The following is an 18,852-nucleotide window of genomic DNA, read 5'->3' as shown; positions in this document are numbered from 1 at the left end:
GTAACAGGCATTCTGGAAGGGGAGAAAAGAAAACCTTGAACATCACTGAACACACTTATCAAGTCCATGAAGCAGTTCTGTCCTCACGCACAAGGGTATGCTACGCTGGGCTCTGTTCTAAGGGGAACCACAAGCCACAGACTGTAGGAATTCTACCTTTATAACACTTGCTTTCACTGTACATAGGAGCATGCCATCCAAGAGCACGTGGCCCCCAGGGTCAATCACAGACCATAGTTCTTGGATTTTACAGCCCTCTGAAATCAGGCTCCATCACACTGCTGTCTGTTCTAATTGCTCCGCCCCCAGCAATGAGCCCACGCGCCACTGCTGGGGAGTGCTGAGCTTGGTTCCGGCTACTCCTACTGTCAGTTCCAAGTTGAAATACCTTCTAGGATAAAAGAACACCATACTAACTGCACAACATGTAAGAGATAGAAGAATGGTCGTATTAGTGGCGCTTGTAGTCTTCCGGGGAGCATTTTACATCGTGCAGAATCCCGGGTTTGATGAAAACAGTGCTTTTCATCCTATCGCCGAGTAGAGAAAATCAGAAAGTGAAACCCCTATTCCTGTCTTCTCTTCTGCATCGGTTAGCATGGACTCTGGATATCTGACTACATAAGCCTTCTGCAGGGATGCTTTAAATGTAGTTCATGATCAGCTACATTGGACTCATTCAAAGAGTAGGAATGTATTTTTGCAATGTAAAGCTAACAGCTGAGTGAAAAGCTCCAAGTACATGTTCATGGTTCCACCCACAGTCCCACCAAGAAATATCTGCCAATGTTTTATTAAATGTGTCTGTATCTAAATTACCTTTCAATCAGAATATCAGCCAAGGACAAATGAGCATCCTTCTTATCCCCTTCAAAAAATAATCCCTTTCCATTCAATCTTTTCAGGACTTGTTGAAATGAGAGTGACCAGGATAGTCCTCAGGACTGTCCCAGGAGTTTGTTTGGGCATCAGTGAGGCTGATTAAGGATGCTGAAGCCAGTCTTCCTGGAAACTTAGCACCAAGGTCCCAGAAAGCATGAGCCTCAGATTTAGGAACAGACTATGTCCAGAAAGGGAGAATATAAAAGCCATTATTCTCTTTATTTGCATTTATTTTATGCTGAATTTCTTTCCATGTCATGTGTTTTTTTTTATTTTATTTATTTATTTATTTATTTTTTTGAGACAGGGTTTCTCTGTGTAGCTTTGCGCCTTTCCTGGGACTCACTTGGTAGCCCAGGCTGGCCTCGAACTCACAGAGATCCGCCTGCCTCTGCCTCCCGAGTGCTGGGATTAAAGGCATGCGCCGCCACCACCGCCCGGCCATGTCATGAGTTTTTATTTCTTCGGGGATATCTTCCTCCTACATATCCTCCTCTGTCAGCTTAGGCACTGTTTCCTTTATAGTGAGAATCGTCTCCACGGGGCAGGGAAGCCCAAGGCGGGGCTGATGTGACCCTAAGCTCTGTGAGTGCAGCCTGCAGAGCATTGTGGGCACTTTGCTCACCTGGAGAGTCTGCATCTGAAGCTCTAAGTTCAGTACTGTTGCATGCACTGTTATCCATGTGTGGCAAAACCTGAGCATGTTTCTTGGGGCCACCAATCTTGTGACCAGCCTCACTGGCTAGCCCAGTCATGCTTCCAACTCCACTATCAACAGCATGGGGACACACATTGCTTCTGTGAAGTGACATCTTTCAAATACATGGGGGCTTTTTAAAGATGGCTATCCTTAAAAGCCTGGGCACTTTGTTTTTCTTAGGTGAACCCCTCCATTTGTATGATTCTTTGGGGTCTTCTGAGTCACATGAATTACAAACCATTTCCACAGGTCACTCAGGCCACTGCCAGGAAGAAGATGCTAAGAACCATCTCATCAGGAGGAAATGCCTCTAAGGGGTGTCTGATAAAGTAGTATCTCCACCCTCCTTTCTTGTGCAGGGATTGAACTTGGGGCCTCACTCATTCTAGGCAGGCACTCTACCTCTGAACTATAGCTGTAGTCCCAAAATGTTTTTCAAGGAGAAAAGAGGTGGACGGTGCATCCAGAGTCTGCACCAAACTAGGGGGAATTCTCAGGTTGTCTGCCTGCTCCACTTGCTGTCCACAGGTCCTTCCAGCCCCACATGGAGTGTCTTCCTTGCGGACAGTGGCTCTCAACCTTGCTAATGCTGCAACCCTTTAATGCAGTCCCTCATGCTGTGGTGACTTCCAGCCATAAAATTATTTTGCTGCTGCTTCATAACTGTAATTTTGCTACTGTTATGAATCATAATTTAAATATCTGACATGTGACCCCTGTGGGGGTCATGACCCACATGTTGAGAACCACTGCTCAAGGACCTTTCATCTGTGACATTGAGCGATGGAAGGCAGTCATGCTGAGGCCCTGCTGTCTGGGCCTGCTGGACATTGTAGTGTCCAAGTATGCTAAACTCAGCCTGAATCCCTAGATACCATGTGGTCCCTCCCGAACCAATCCTAACCCCAGAAAGGTCTACGTAAACTCTCCCTTAAGTGAGGTCTGCCTGAACTGCACCTGCAAACCTCCAGCCTGTCCTTAGCTCCCACAGGTCCACAGGCAAGCTTACTGGGACAATTAATTGGTCATGATGCAGGGTGTGTTTTCTATTTAGGTCTGACTAACAAAATTCCTTGCATGTTTCCAATAAGGAATGGAGGAAAATAGAGAGTGATGAATTGCTAAGTACAAGAATACAACTTTTCCACACAAGTAACTAATTATTGCAGAGCCCTGGGACACAGAAGCTAACATTTTTTTTTGGGGGGGGGGACTGGAAATTGAAAATATTTAGCTGTTTTTGTTAAATTGGTAGCATTTGAGTGTTTTGGTCTTTAGCTCTATGGAAATCAGCATGCAAGCATGCATAATTTCAAGGATTTACACATCTCAAATATTCTCTCTGAATCATTTAAAAACTCATCTAGAACAAAGAATTACTGCAAATGTTGGGCTGTTCTGTGACAGCTGACATCTAAACTGTTTCTGACTCCACAATTGCACACCAAGTGTTTTTGCTTGGATGGGGAACGTCCCCCATGGGCTTCCAAGTTTGAATACATGGTCTCTGGCTGATGGCATTGATTTTGGGGGGAAGGTTGTGGAACCTCTCATAGGGTGAGCCTATTAGCAAGAAAGGGGTCACTGGAGGTTGTGAGAGTGGACCATAAAGGTTGTAACTTAGGCCTGGTCTAAAAGTGTTCCTTGATCTGCTAAGGGTGTCTTAGTTGGGGTTTCTATTGCTGTGAAGAGACACCATGACCACAGCAACTCTTATAAAGGAAAACATTTAATTGTGGTGGTTCGCTTACAGTTTCAGAGGTTCGGTCCGTTATCATCATGGCAGGGAGCATGGTGGCCTGCAGGCACACTTGGTGCTGGAGAGTGCCCTATGTCTTGGCTTGCAGGCAACAGGAAGTAGTCTGTCTCACTGGGAGTAGCTTGAGCAAAGGAAACTTCAAAGCCTACCCCCCATAGTGACACACTTCTTCCAACAAGGACACACCTACTCCAACAAAGCCATACCTCCTAATAGTGCCACTCCCTTTGGCAGCCATTTTCTTTGGAACCATCACAGCCAAGACCTAACAAGCCATGGGCTGTTTTCACCACAGACAGAGCCCAAGTCTCCACGCCTTCTCCATCATGATGGACGGTATCTCTTCAAATTATGAGCCCAAAATGAACCTCTTCTCATATTAACGAGGAAGTGGCTCATCCATGCAGTTAACCCTTTACGGTCTGACCCATTCACATATTATAACTCTAGGTTTTTTTGGACTTAGACAGGCAATGCAGTATTTTGTCGCTGTCAGTACCGAGAGAAGCTGTGACAGCCTAGAGCACAGTCTGGGTGCATGGTTATGAATGCAGAGCTCTGGCCCATGGAGCTCCTGGGGTCCTACAAAGGAGAAGAGGCAGGAGGCTTTACAAAGAGAAGGAACCACTCTGAGAATGGTCTAAAAAGGAAGGAAACTCTGACATGGACTACAACACAGATGGACAGCCATGACAGCAGGCTAAATGAAATACACCAAACACAAAGGGCAGAACAGGCAGGGCATCCGTATCCAAAATACAAAAAGGTATCACAGAGTTTGAATTTTCAGACTATCTTCATAGACTTCATGAGTTGAACATCTTTAATCTGAAAATCTAAAATCCACAACTCTTCTAGACCTGAAACTTTCTGAGCATGATATTAGCACCTAAAACCTTTCAGATTTTGGAACATTTTGGATCAGGGGTTTTGGGACTGGGGATGCTTGGTGTGAACTGTATGGTTCTGTTACATGAGGAACTTAGAGACACCGAGTTCATAGACAGGAAGCGGCATGGTGGTTGTCAGTGGCTGAAGGCGAGGGGGTGTTACGAACTGGACCATGGCATGTGTTAAATAAAGTCCTAAGCCCTAGAGGAGAGAGATGGCTCCATGGTTAAGAGCACTGACTGATGTTCCACAGGAGCCGGGTTCAATTCCCAGGTCGTCCGGTGTCCAATTAAAAAAAAAAAATTACTAAGCCCTGATCCTCAAAATGTGACTGTATTTCAAAATAGGGCTTACCGAAAGATAATTCAGGTAAGTGAGGTTACCAGCACGAGCCACCTGGAGGTGGCCAGTTGCAAGCTAAGGAGACGCCAGGCCTGCTGCTGCCTCAACCCAGGCAGGGACTTTGAGGTCACACATTTCCATTGTATGAGCAACCTTTTATGGCAGCCCGGGCAGGTCAAGACAGAGAGTTCATATTTAACAGGAACAAAACTTCAGTCCCCGGTGATGCGACAGCAACGGGTACGTGGCAATGAAACTGGGAACACGCGGCTGAGCCGTCATTTACCGTTCTCGGGATGTTAGGTTAGCACTGTAGCGACTGCAGCCACCGTGCAGAGCACCCTCCCTATGCGCATGCGCTGTGCCCCCTGATAGAAGGCAAGCCCTTCCCGCCCCCACGCCCCCTTTCCTTCTCCTCTCCCTCAGAGCCCACCTCTGCGTCCCCCCTCAATAAACCTCCCACGTGAGGTGAGCTTTGTTGCGCGCTGTGACTTTGTGGTGGCCCTTGGCTCCCACCTGCCACGGCCGCTGCCACGGCCGCCTTCACTGCCGCGGAACACTAGGTCTCACGGTAGGTGTGGCCCCACCTTGTCAAAGGAAAAGAAGGAAGGTCGACACTTACTTCGCTTCCAGAGCCAAGGCAATGATGCCGGCCACCATGGGGGCCGAGACTGAGGTCCCAGTGTGACCATCGGTACAGCGCTGGCGCAGATCCGTGGTGACCTGCATGAACGGGAGGCATGGGAAGCGGGTCAGGGGAGAGAACTGAGACCCTCTGCAGGCTGCCAACTGGAGAGGGGGGCCCTGGGTGCCAGGGGCAGCAAAGGCATGCCGTCTGGCTCTTCCGGCTTTGTGCTCGGGTGCGAAACTGTAGAGGCACTACAGATCAGGCTAATCCCAGGGTGAGAACAGAGAGGTAGAGCAGCGAAGACCAGCATCTGGAAGAGGCACTGGGAGTGCTTTCATAAGGGATCAGCTCAGCTGGTTCCCGAAGACCACAGAAGCCTGTGCAGACAAAGGGTAAGGTAAGATGAAGTGGACCCTCTGTCGTCCCTTCTTCCTGCAGGGGACCATTCTCCTGCCACGAATATGAGTGAAACCGGATCCCACCTGCAGAGTTACTCAGTGACTCAGGACTTCAGGGGAGCCGAAAACTGTTCGTGAAAGTGCTCAGGAGTCCAGATGATGCTTCTACCTTGAGTTGTAAGGTAAGGATTGGGATGGCGGACATCCTTCCCAGAGGCACCGGAAGTACCTTGCCATCACAAGGCTTGCTGAGCAGGACAACAAGGCTGCTGGTCTTGTGGGGAAGGTGAGGCTGGCACTGCCAGCTAGGACTCTGCCTGTCCTCACCTGAGGGGATGGCTCCAGGAGGGTGGGACACGGACTCAGAACCTCACAGCTGCTCAACCTGACTTGCACATTCCCTGGGAGGTCACAGAGGGCAGAGGTGGGGGGATCAACAGGTGAGTTCGGTTGTGCCGGGTGGGAGCCTGGCCCCTGTGGCTTGGGGTCCTGGTTTTAATTCTATGCCCTCTGCAGATGGGATCAAGGCTGCTAACCTCACGTCAGAGAGTCTCTTGGATTTTCCAGCTGGGCCTGATAGAATCAGAAGGCTTTAGAGGTGGAAGGAGAAAGCAGAAAAATCTGTTGGGGAGGTGAGGCATGAGCAGACTCCAGTCATCAAGGCAGGCTTGGAAGAGGGAGCTGGAGAGACCCAGACCAAGGATGTGGGGAAAGAGGGCTCTAAAAATAAGAATGCCCGTCATTTAACAGCCCACAAGGGGATGGGGACCTCAGCCCTGCACTGACAGGGAGCTGAAACATGTCTAGTCCACATAAACAAGGGCCTCCCCCAGAGATGCCAGAACGCCAGAGCCCTTCTGACATGTTGACTTCAGCCTGCGCATCTGGAGCTGAGAGCCAGAGAGGCCGCCGGGCTTCTGAGCTGCAAGGTGGGGAGATGTCATTCTGTGCTGCCTTAGGATGCTGAGTTTAGGATGACTTGTCAGGGCAGCAGCCGGACACTAGCTCACCCACCCACCTCCTGGGAAGCTCATGCAGCCAACTTGTGGAAGCCTTGAGGATGAATTTCTCCAGCAGTAACAACTGGGTCCTTCCACACAGAGCGTGCCCTCTGATCATGTTGCGGCTGGGCTCACAACCCCCTACCGGGACAGGTATCTAGCCTGGGCCATACATTCATCTGCCAGGCATTTTTACCAGAAACCAGCTTCCTCCTCGCTGCACACTCAATAGGACTGAAGCACCTCATGGCCAGTGTGAAGGGCCAGCCCAGGGAGGCCTTCTGTGTTCCAGGCCCTTCTGCCTGTCCCCACACAGGTCACAGCGGGGTACCTACTCCTGGTCCCACTTGGTAAACAGCCTTTGCGTGGGAAGCCCAGCAACTGTGAGCAAGCAAGGCCCAGGGCTGGCTCTCCAGCTGCAGAGCAGAGGATTTCGGGAGGGAACGGAGACTACCCCGAGAGGGAGCAGAGCCAAGGTGGCCAGAGCCCTGCCACGCCTGAGGGTCCCGCTTGGAATGCTGCTCATGTTCGATGAACTGACCCTCATCTTTAGTCCACGAGGTGAGAAGTAAAGGTTTTAGTTCTCAGATCAAGAACCGCATCCCTTCCTGAGGAATCCCTCACTCCAGGGGGGACGCTGCAGGGAGGAAGCACACAGCAGCCTTTTGACCGACAGTAGTGCTCACCTGAAGGCAGCCTGGGAGACACTGTCTTGAGAGCTTGCTCAGCCCCTTGCAGGACATCTACGGGGCCTCAAGCAAAAACCAGGCTCCAGTTATGGGACAGAGACGCCCATCGCGCTCACAACAGAGTTCCAGGACAGCAGCTCTGACACACAGTTTTATCTTTTCCCCGCTTCAAACCATGTCTCCCTTATCTATAAATATTGCTCAGAGGAGAGGAAATTATTTTAAAAGAAGGAATTCAAGAGCAATGCTACATGCCTATCACCTCTGCATTTGTGAAGTGAAGGCGGGAAGAACAGGGGTTCAAGGATAACCTCTATATTATAGTCAGTTCAAATCCAGTCTGGACTACATAGGACCATTTCAGAAAAAGGCTGGATGTGGGGGGCGGGGGGCCGAAAAGGGAATTAAAGTGTTTTGTAGCTAGATGTGTGCCCATTCATGCATGATAAGGAAGTAAATAAAGTCACAAGTCCTATTTCCAGGGCGGAGTACCATCACTGAGGATGCAGCCCTAGTATAATGTATCCAGTAATGCCAGCCTCAGCTGGTACCCATGTAGCCAGTAGGCTGTGGCGGGGGTTCAGCGGAGGCATCTGTTTAATAAAGCTCCCACGACTCCATGCTCAAATGGGGAGGAAGCGGAAATGAACAGGACATGGTGCAGAGTCTCAGCTGCCCATCCCAGGGCTGGGTGATCCTGCAGGACGGGAAGGTAAGATGGAACACCTCTGTGACCCATCCTGGGCCACCGCCAGGCCTGCAACAGGATGATGGTGGCTGACCTTCCATGGGTGCACAGCAAGTAGAGACCGGGAAGCCTATGTGCTCCCCGGGGTGGGGGGGGAAATGTAAAAATAAAATTGAAAATAATTTCTAAAGATGCGTCTAAGCAGCGGGAGGAATGAAAGGATACTGGTAAGCGTTAAACTCGAACCATGTCCGGCCAGCTCCCTGGATCATTTGTAAAATGTCTACACACCAACTTAATGACTCTGCATTTGAATTCTGCATTCATTTAGACTGGAAACTCTCCCCCTCCCCTGCTTTCTCTCTTTTTAATATAGGAAAGTATGTACAGAAGGAAGAAGCATAGATCCCAGCCATATACTTAAACAGTTACCATTTGAAAGATAAATCAGGCTGGGAATGTGGCTGGCTCAGTGGTGGCGTCCCTGCCTACAGTGGGTTTAAGCACCACAAAGGAGAATAAAAGAAAAACAGCACCTCTGTTCACTGCAGCAGGCAGAGCTGGCAGAAGCTGTGGCTTGACTTCCAAGTGTCTAGGGCACGTCCCTTGGCAGAAGAGAAGCCTAGAATGCTCAGGTTTCCAGAGTGTTTCAGCATAAAACCAAGACTTTCTATTTTATGCATCAGAACAGAACTGGGCAACAGGACTCTGGGATGTGACCACAGAATTCCAGAGAGCTAAAAGGAGATACAACAAGGATGAACCCCATTCTTAAATGACATTTTTAGGTCTCTAAAGTCAGAGAGGGTTTCACTGGCATTTCTGGGCACAGATGAGTAAAGCATCTTATAAAATTGTAAAGTCCGAGGCTGGCTGCCAAAGCACTGGGGTTGACCTTAGGCTCAGCTCGTTCACAGAGGGATGAGGCTGGGACCTGAAATCCAACAAAATCTGGTGCTGGCCAAACTCGCCCTTGGGAGAAGGAGGCCCTTCAACCTCAGAAGAGAACTTACAATCTTCCGCTCATAGAAGGCCCCGCTGCTGTAGGTGGTAGCCAAGGTGGAGGCGCATTCCTCCAGGTACCAGGGTTTGTGGCCGTTCTCAGTGGTGCTGCTCACGGAGATGGTATAGATGCTGTTGGTGTAGCCATCACAGGAGCAGTGGTCCCCTTCTCTCCCTCCATTCCCAGAGGCCCAGACAAAAATGGAGCCCAGACCTTGACGGCCCTACATGGAATCGAGAAGAACAGGATGTCAGGAACTGGGGTGGGACCCCATGGGGAGCGGCCTACACCAGTTTGCAACCCCACCTTCAGCATGTCCCTGCACAGGGCTGTGATGGCACACTGAAACCATGGAGGGCCTGCCTCAGGGTTCCGTTTGGTTCAGTGGAGCCATTTCGCCTGTGGTAACAGCATTGAGACCACAGATGCTCAAGATCCTGTCAGAGAAGGGCCCAAAGACACCTCTGTCCTTCACAGGAAACTCCAGACTCCAATGCAAGCTGCTCCAGTTCAAAGTTTCGAATTTCAATTGCAGTAGCCAAGGGCCAAGGGGACTCACATAAGACCAAGATTAGGACAGACAACGGCAGAATTTGGAACTGTTTATAAGTTTTATGGGTCTAAGGAGCTGATTTCAAGAGGGAAGAGCAGGGATTTTCCTGAAAATACAGTTGCAGGGATAGGCTTCTCAGAGGTCCAGCTAAGTTTTCAAAGAAGGGTGAGGGGTGAGATTGTGACTTCTGCATGAGACTGTTAGGTAAGCATGGTCATGGTCCAGAGCACTGCTAGACACCTACAGATGTCCCACCACAGTTCCCTGTGGTAGCTGCCATGGACAAATGGATACATATTAAAGCAGGCGAGTCAGATATCAGCACCAAGCCAGGCTGCTAACTTCGCTTCATCATTGGGAACATGAAAGAGAAAGCATGTGACAGTGGCGGGTCAGGCAGGTTCCTGCAGCTCTGCTCTCTACTATGCCCCTGGGATCAATAGTTCCTGACCCAAGTTCGTGTCACCCCAGCCACAAACACTAGTTAATGACTAGCTCATGGAAGACTCTGCTGAGTCAGTCTCAACAGCTGGGCCCACTGGAGCACACCATGAATTGGACCTCTCAGGTTCTCCTCCTCCTCCTCCTCCTCCTCCTCCTTCTTCTTCTCTTTTTGGTTTTTTGAGACAGGGTTTCTCTGTGTAGTTTTGTTTCCTGTCCTGAATCTCGCTCTGTAGACCAGGCTGGCCTCGAACTCACAGAGATTAAAGGTATGCACCACCACTGCCCTGCCCTCCCAGGTTCTTAACAACTGAGAACCCTCCCTTCCAAACTTAGGGAGGGGACTAAGCCCAAATCTGATCAAACAGATTCTATGGCCTGATGCATGTATCCCTCCTCAGAGTTCAGGTCTTTCCCTGGGGAGTGGACTCCCTGCTCTAGAAGCCCTGTGACACTCTATTTTGCAGGCTAGAGAGACTTCAGTTCTAGGCTGTGGCTCCCACCAAAACCCACAGGGAGGTTCCTGGTGCTCCCTAGCCCTGCTGTGTCCAGATGGCTCAATTACTCTGCTTTCTCCAAGAATGGCTTTTCTGAATGCCCAAGGCTTTAACATAAGGGTTACTTATACTTAGCAACAAAGGGTAATTTCTGGGATTGGAGAGATGGCTCAGCAGTTTAAAGCACTTGTTGCTCTTGCAGAGGACCTGGGTTCTATTCCCAGCACCCACCTGGTGGCCCACAATCATCCATAACTCCAGTTCCAGGGGACCTGATGCTATTTTCTGACCTCTGCAGGCACCAGGCATGCACATGGTGTATATTCATGCGTATGGAAAAAACATCAATACACACACACACAAAAATCAATCTAAAAAAACTTGGAAGAAAGAGGTTAACTTCTAAAAGAAAGGCACAAAAGACGGGAACGGGTGTGTCTGTGTGAACTGGGTCATGCCCTGTGTCAGGACGCTTCCATCAACAGTGGATCACACAGATGCGGAGAAGCTAGGTGTGTGGAAGGCTTCTGTGCCGTGGAAGTTTGTGTAAGTTCTCCATCATGAGGTTCGCATCATGATGAAATCGCCTAATGATGGCTTTCTCAGAGGATGTCCTCATCATTAAGCAAAGCAAGACTGTAATTACCTGTTGGAAAAGATTAATCAGAAGCCAGTTTAAAGCGACTAACATCCAAATAGAAAGGCATTTAGCGCATCAGAGCCTATCTATTCCATACAAGCATCGTCCCCAGGATATTGTCACTCTCAACTCCATACCCAGGGCAAAACTGTCTATAAAATGTTCTCATTTTGTAAAGTTTAGCAATCTTATTATTCTGGAAGTGTAGGGAACAACTTAAAATAGTGCTTCCCACTCTTGAATGTGTGCACATTGAATCACAAGGGAATTCTGTTACAAACGACTTCGGGTCCAGCAGGTCTGGGTGGCCTGTCCGTTAGCTGCCCAGCACTGTAACAAATACGTGAGGTAAGTCAAGTTACGAAGAAAGAAACAGTTTATTCGGCTCACAGTTATGTAGGTTTCAACTCATGACTGGCAGCAGCCATTGTTTTAGCATTTGGTGACAATGTCACAGTAGAGACTCATGGCAGAGGAAGTCGATTTGCCACACGATGGGGGTGGGAGAGCTAGGTCCCACAATCCCCTTCAAGGTGTGCTGGCAATAGTCAGCCAATCTCCCACTAGACCCCACCTCTTCCTGTTTCCGCCACCTCCCAGCGGCACCATGTTGAGGGCCTTGAAATTCTGTATACCTAAGACTTCTCAGCCCATACCTTGCTGATCCTATCCCTTCCACCTGACACAGGGCATTCACTGACTGGCCATTTAACTTCCCATCAGCACCGCAGTATCCATGGCCTCTTCCTTGTCCTACCGTGGCTTTCTAGAGGGACAGAGCTCAGAGGGAGGCAGGGGGCACAGCTAGGTTTGGGCTGTGAAGAGAGGTCTTGGCTGTCCCTGGAGGTTTTAGGGTCACTTTCCATGTCTCGTATCTGCACAGGAGCTGGAGGGGATGTTCCAACTCCAGCCATGAACTAGCATTTCTGTTTACGAAAGCCACAACTTGAACTCCAAACTGCACTGGTTTGGGAAGGCTGTCAGGAGCACCCTCCTGAGGGGTGGTGAACCCCGGTCATCTGGACAAGGCCAGCTGTTCTTTATTATGGTTTTTTTTTTTTGGTTTTTCGAGACAGGGTTTCTCTGCGGTAGCTTTGTGCCTTTCCTGGAGCTCACTTGGTAGCCCAGGCTGGCCTCGAACTCACAGAGATCCACCTGGCTCTGCCTCCCGAGTGCTGGGATTAAAGGCGTGCGCCACCACCGCCCGGCCTTTATTATGGTTTTTAATCCCCTTACTCAGGTGAGGAGTGTGGCTTCCTAAGGACTGGCATTAAGTAGCTCCCTGTGCCCAATAATGGCTTCTAAATTCTCCTGCCACCCCACCACATCGTCTACTGAAGACGAAGCCACATTTTACAGAAAAAGATAATAGGTCACAAACAGGGTGGCCTGGAGGAGTAACAGATGGGGCCACGTGCTTTGGTTGGAGGTTATCACATTTCCGGGAGCCTTCTCCCTGGCATCTCTAGACATCTGTGATTCAAGGGGCCTGTATAAGATACTTTACTTCAAAATGACTAAAATGTAGATGGTCTCTGTAATTTAAAACCTGACAAGAATTGGGGGGGGGGGGAGGCTTTGAAGTTCCCTCGACACATCCGGTTACCCCGACATCTGCTGCTCAGGGTTCAGAATGCAACGTTCCCTTCTCCTTCGTAGCTCCAGCTTGCGTAAGCTCCGTACACAAACCTAAACACACCGCCAGTGACCCCTTGAAAACCGGCATCCCCTCTCCTGGAGGCAGAGCTCCGAGCCACATCTTTAGAAAGCGTCTCGTAGAAATGCCAGATGTTCGGCATTAACACCATTCCAATCGATGCCCTTTTGTGCAGAAAGCGCAACCTCCAACTTAAGGCAGCCTCCCCGAAGCTGCAGCTCAGCTTAGTTTTTAGGATGTTTCCCTTGTCAGCGAGTCTGAGATCCGTGTGATCTAACGGTGGGAGGGGAATTGAGTCATGGAAACAAGTGATTTATTTATTCAGCAATCCCTGGCAGGGCGGCGGCTTACTTGGTCATGCCTGAGTCTGCCAGCACTCCCCCAGCCCAGCACGTGGCCCGGCACACGGCCCAGCACATGGCTGGGCTCAGGTGCTCAGCAGAATCATGGAAGCTGCCTCTGTGGCCCGCTGGAGTGATGATGGAGTGAAACCGCCGGTGTTCTAAGTCTGAGCACAGGTGGTATGCTGTCTGTCTGTCTGTCCTCTGCATCTTCTTTTACTTTTCTTCCTTGGACAGTTGGACACCTCCCTGTTTCTGCTGGCTGGTTTCACAGGCACTGTGGCCCTGGGTGGTGTCCCTGTACTGTGGGGGTGTGCAGACTAGGGGTGTCTAGCAGGAGGTGAAGACAGAGTAGACCCCTTAACTGAGGACAGAGTACACCCCTTAACTGAGAAACGCAGAGAAATGAGGGCGCTCCAGGGGTCCAGCATGGTCGGAGGTGGCAAGGGGAGATGTCCTCCAGCGAAACTTCAGTTGCCATAGAAGAGATAACACACAGCGACCAACTCAATACACCCAAGAAAGAAATCAAGTGGCAATCAGAAAAACAGAGCCCTGAACAGAGTTTTAACAAGACTGGGAACCTAGGTGGTGGTGGTGGCGCATGCCTTTAATTCCAGCACTCAAAAGGCAGAGTTCAGACAGCATACGACCTGTGCTCTGACTTAGAACACCGGATCTCTGAGTTCAAGGCCAGCCTGGTCTACAGAGCAAGTTCCAGGACAGCCAGGGCTACACGGAGAAACCCTGTCTCGAACAAACAAACAAACAGACGAATGAATAAGTAAATAAAGAAGACTGGGGCTGGAAAAATGGCTCTAGTCAGTAAAATACTTGCCACTCAAGCAAGAGGACCCAAGTTTGAGTGTCAGAAACCACTTATAAAACAAAGAAAGAAGAAAGAAAAAGCTGGTGAATGGCCCATATGATCCCAATGCTGGGAGAGAGAGACAGGTTTGCTGGCCGGCCAGACTAGCCAGTCAGCAAGCCCCAAGTTCAGTGAGCCCACTGAAAAACTGTATCTCAAAAAATAAGGTGTGGCACATTTCTTTAATCCCGGCACTTGGGAGGCATACTAGATCTCTGTGAGTTTGAGGGCAACCCGGTCAACATAATGAGATCCCAGCCAACCAGGGGTGACATGGTAAGACCCTGACTCAAAGATAAATAAATAGGGGCTGAAGAGATGGCTCAGCAGCTAAGAGCACTTTCTGCTCTTGCAGGGGACCCAAGTTCAGTTCCCAGCACCCACACTGAGGCTTACAACTATAACTCCAGATCCATGGGATCCAATGCCTTCTTCTGGCCTCTGGGCACTAGGCACACACATGGTGCATATACACTTACAGACGAAACACTCCTACACATAAAATAAAAATAAAAACTTTAAACAAAAGAAGTAAATAAAGTGAAGAACATTTGAAGAAGAAACTTGATGTTGACCTCTGGCGTGTGTGTGTGTGTGTGTGTGTGTGTGTGTGTGTGTGTGTGTGTGTGGACTCAGACTCTCTGGGGCAAGACTGCAGGGGAAGGGGTAGACAGAGAGAGACAGAAAAGCTGTTTGCAGTGTAAACTTTTGAATGTTTTGGGTGATTTTGTTTGTTTTGTTTTGTTTTGAGACAAGGTTTCTCTGTGTAACAGGCCTGGCTGTCCTGGATCTTGCTCTGTAGACCAGGCTGGCCTCAAATTCACAGAGATCCACTTGTCTCTACCTCCCAAGTGCTGGGATTCAAGGCATGCGCCACCATGCCTGGCTCTTTTAGATGTATTTATTAACTATTAACTGCATCTGAATTGCTGAGTATGGGTTACAATATAATAATAAAAAAAACCTTTTAAAATATTTAAAATCGTATAAACAATAAAACAGGCTCAATCCTTGTACCCTTTCTTTCTGGAATCAGATGCCTGGGCTTCCTGACAGACCCCTCCCCACATCCCACCCCTGCCAGCATGCATTAGCCACACCTATGCTGTGGGCCACCACCCAGGGCCTCCTGGATGCTGACCATAACTCCATCTGACTACTCCAAGAAACTGTCCTCACCTGGAAATCTGTTTTGCCATCTGGCTTGTAAAAACTGGTTCATCTCCTGCTACCTCTTCCCAAACTCATCTCTCCTGAGTCCCCTGTCCCACCAGCCCTCCACACTGACAATGGGTGACTCAGGGAGGCTGGAGGGGAGGCCTCCTGGGACGAGCCTACCACCCTCAGGAGGGAGTCAATCTCTTGGATGTTCCCTGTGGTTTGCCTCTGGAACTGGAACTGTGTTGGGCTGTGTGGTAAGGGTGGTAAGGGTGGGGGTGTCTAGGCGACAGCTCTCTGCTGCAATGAGGCTTTGGATTAGCCACACCCCACGATAGAAAGAAAGATTCACTCAGTATTTCACCTGCATAGTTCAAAGAGTAGGCAGGGAGATCAGATTGAGCTGCCTCCCACCACCTACACAGGTCTCTTCGGACTCCAATGGGTTAGTCATGGATGATGAGTGCTAGGCTGGCTCTCCCTGGACCAGCTAGGACATACATTCCACCTGAGCTGGTATACTCCATTGCCCAGAGCCCTTATGAGATGTCTCCTTCATTCTGACACTGCCTGGCTTTCCTGCCAGTCTTGTTTCGGGGCACGGCTGATGTCACTCCGATATTTAAATGTTGAAAACGTGCAGTCACCCCCACCCTGGGTGCTCCCCTGTATGTAGTCCTGGGTTACTCACACCTTTTTAATGCCGTACTCGAAAGCCTGCTTAGCCAGACGGCCGGGCCCATCCACCGTCTTCCCGTCGTCGTCTGGTCCCCAACTGGCGCTGTAAATGTCAATGTAGTTGGGTCTGATGCCCAGGGACTTGGCCTCAACCACATCGGTCACATCGCCGTCCAGCATCCGGATGCCTGCAAGCATAGGAGAGGCTCACGGTCAGCGCTGGGGAATCTGAGCGTACAGTGAAGGGCTAGGGAAGAGTGAAGGACCCCGGGACCAGGAAGCCTGCAAGGCCTGGGAACCTCAAGAAGCTTATCCCAGGACATCAAGCCACTAGGCTCCCCCAGAAGGTGCTTTTGCTTGACAGTTTTATGTCATTTTGATACAAGCTATAGTCATTTTGGAAGACGAAACCTCAATTGAGAGCATGCCCCCCACCAGACTGACTTATGGACAAGCCTGTGGGGGCATTTTCTTGATTGATAATTGATGTGGGAGGACCCAGCCCATTGCTAGAGATGCCACCCCTAGGCAGGTGATCCTGGGGTGTATAAAAAAAAAAAAGCAGGTTCAGCAAACAATGGTTGTCATTGATGAGCAAGCCAGTGAGCAGCATTCCTCCATGGTCTCTGCATAAGTTCCTGCCTCCAGGTTCGTGCCCTGCCTGAGTTCTTTCCATGACTTCCCTCAGTGATGGGTATACCTGAGAAATAAACCCTTTCCTCCCCTACGACGCTTTTGCTTATGGTATTTTAATGACCATCAAACTTGGACAGTTTCTATTCAAACTACTCCCAGTACATTCTGGTCTGAGGGTAGAAAGGCCCATCTAGTCTAAACTGATGTGGGACACATGTGCAGTCAGACAAAACTATTTCCGTAAGTGAACTTTGAGGGAGAATTTTCTATTTACCATCTTATATCTATGCATAATCAAGAGTGCGTATGTTTAATGCACAGAGAGCAAAGACCTGGGTAAACTAAGCCTGACAATCCAAATAGAGAACCACTCATCACACCCCTTAGTAATCAACTCTTCCTTCTCTTGAACCCCATAAAAGGCAGCCCCAAATGATAATCAGGGTACCGGCACTCATGTGGCCCCCTGTCAGTCTTGATACAACATTCCTTTCTAATCTGTACTAAAGCCATCTGTGTGGGCTTTCATTCATCCTTGAATGAGAAGCCAAGGAACACCTGGCCAAGACCCCAACCACCAGTAACAGCTCCCTAGAGTCTCCAGAGCTTCCTGGACCTGGCTCTGTGTGAGTGATGGCCATGCCTTTCATGGAACCATCCCACATCTTAAAAATACTCAAGACACAATAAAAAAGCACACCTTATACTCTTTGATGGAAGCTTAATAAACACAGAAATAACCATTTGGTCATTTTCTTCTAATATTTTTCTTTACCTGAAATATACACTTTCATCCCAAACCTTTTTCTTTTTAAAAAACTGAACTTTATGTGAAGCATCCCCTGTGTGATTAAGCATATTTCAAAGCATGCACTCTGGCTCTATACACATCAGGCCTAGGCAGCCCTTCCTCTGGGACTGATGTCATCATGGAGGGACTCTGTACCTCTCCTGTACTCGACCTCCATAGGGATCTTCAAGAACTGAAATTCTGATAACAGACATTCGTTCATAGACAGAGAGAGAAATGAGTCACCTCTCTGTGTCCATGAGTTCTGCACCCACAGAATCAACCCAAAACACAGCTGAAAAATACTTGGGAGCACCCCCAGCCCCCATAAAGCCCAACTGTTTTCTGTATTATACTGGGATAGACATTTTTTCTTGTCACTATTTTCTAAACAATAAACAAGTATACATAGTATTAATACTGTATTATATATTATGCATTATCTGGAGATGATTTCACGCATATAGGAGGATGTGTACAGGCTCTATGCAGATGCTACACCATTTCATCATATAAGGGACTTTAGACCAAGCACTTCGCTATTTCTGTGGGTGGGTTCTGGACTTGGTCTCTGTGGACACCAAAGGGTCTTCACCCTGAGGTCAGAGATGGTTCCCAACTCAAGCAGGAACAGCCACAAGAAGCAGAGGTCCCAGGGACAAATACCTCATGTGAATTAAACCCCATGGCCCTACTTCTCTGTACTCATGGACATCCTCATGTCACCCTGCTTCTGATGACTAGCTCCTGAGACCAGAACCTTAATATATGCCTCCAATTTTTTTCTTGCCTTATATCTTCTTGTTTAGTCGCATACAGGTTACAAATAGCTAGATATACTTTATTATTTACCAAGGTAAGGCTTTCTTCCCTGTGAGGAACTGGAAGATTTAATAATCCTTCTCTTTAACCAGTTTTTGTTTTTTTGTTTTTTTTGGTTTTTCAAGACAGGGTTTCTCTGCGTAGCTTTGCGCCTTTCCTGGAGCTCACTTGGTAGCCCAGGCTGGCCTCGAACTCACGGAGATCCGCCTGGCTCTGCCTCCCGAGTGCTGGGATTAAAGGCGTGCGCCACCACCGCCCGGCTCTTTAACCAGTTTTTAAAGGTCAGGTTCCTCTAAGGTTTTCTCTGTTCCATCTGTCCTGAAGTTCCCAAGTCATAAGCAAGAGGGTCAATGCAGACATTGTTGTGGCAGATCCCTGGGAGGCTGTATAGTGTAGTTATCAGTGCAGTAGGGGCAGGAGGGCTGCTCTGGGGTACAGTAGCCTGGCCTTATTCTTACGTGGGACACCAGGTTTAACTGGAAACACCTGCTCTGAAGGTGTGGGAATTCTACTCAAAATCGGTGTCAGAGAGAGTTACTGAAAATAATAATAATAATAGAGGGGCTCAGGTGTTGAGGATCTCAGAAGTCCAAGAGTGGTGCCCAGAGCCATGCAAGGAGTCAGGGAGGTGGGCACAGGCAACGATGGGGGATCAGGATGGAGTCACAGGAAGAGCCTGTCCATCAAAGCCTGAAGGCCTCCAAAATGAGCAGCAGGGATGGGTTTCGGCTTGGCTCCATCTGCCTTCTCTTTGGCTCTCCACCGACTTCCTTCCACTCATTATCACCCT

The 18,852-nt window shown here is 49.1% G+C and overlaps 1 protein-coding gene across 3 annotated transcripts in view; it reads right to left on the bottom strand.

Annotated features, from left to right (window-relative positions):
- The window catches only part of Pcsk6 (proprotein convertase subtilisin/kexin type 6), a 201,949-nt gene that overhangs the window by 78,148 nt on the left and 104,949 nt on the right, over positions 1-18,852 (bottom strand). For all 3 annotated transcript variants that reach the window (XM_076544469.1, XM_076544466.1, XM_076544462.1), the window contains exons 7-9: positions 15,830-16,002; positions 8,992-9,204; positions 5,197-5,297 (exon numbers count right to left, since the gene is read on the bottom strand). In XM_076544469.1, coding sequence (XP_076400584.1) covers positions 5,197-5,297; positions 8,992-9,204; positions 15,830-16,002 — 487 coding nt within the window. The remainder of the gene's footprint in view (positions 1-5,196; positions 5,298-8,991; positions 9,205-15,829; positions 16,003-18,852) is intronic.

The sequence above is a fragment of the Peromyscus maniculatus genome, chromosome 1, assembly GCF_049852395.1.
Source record: "Peromyscus maniculatus bairdii isolate BWxNUB_F1_BW_parent chromosome 1, HU_Pman_BW_mat_3.1, whole genome shotgun sequence".
In the NCBI taxonomy this organism is placed as follows: domain Eukaryota; kingdom Metazoa; phylum Chordata; class Mammalia; order Rodentia; family Cricetidae; genus Peromyscus; species Peromyscus maniculatus.
Note: the sequence above shows the minus strand (reverse complement) of the source record. Positions and strands in the feature narration are given on the sequence as shown.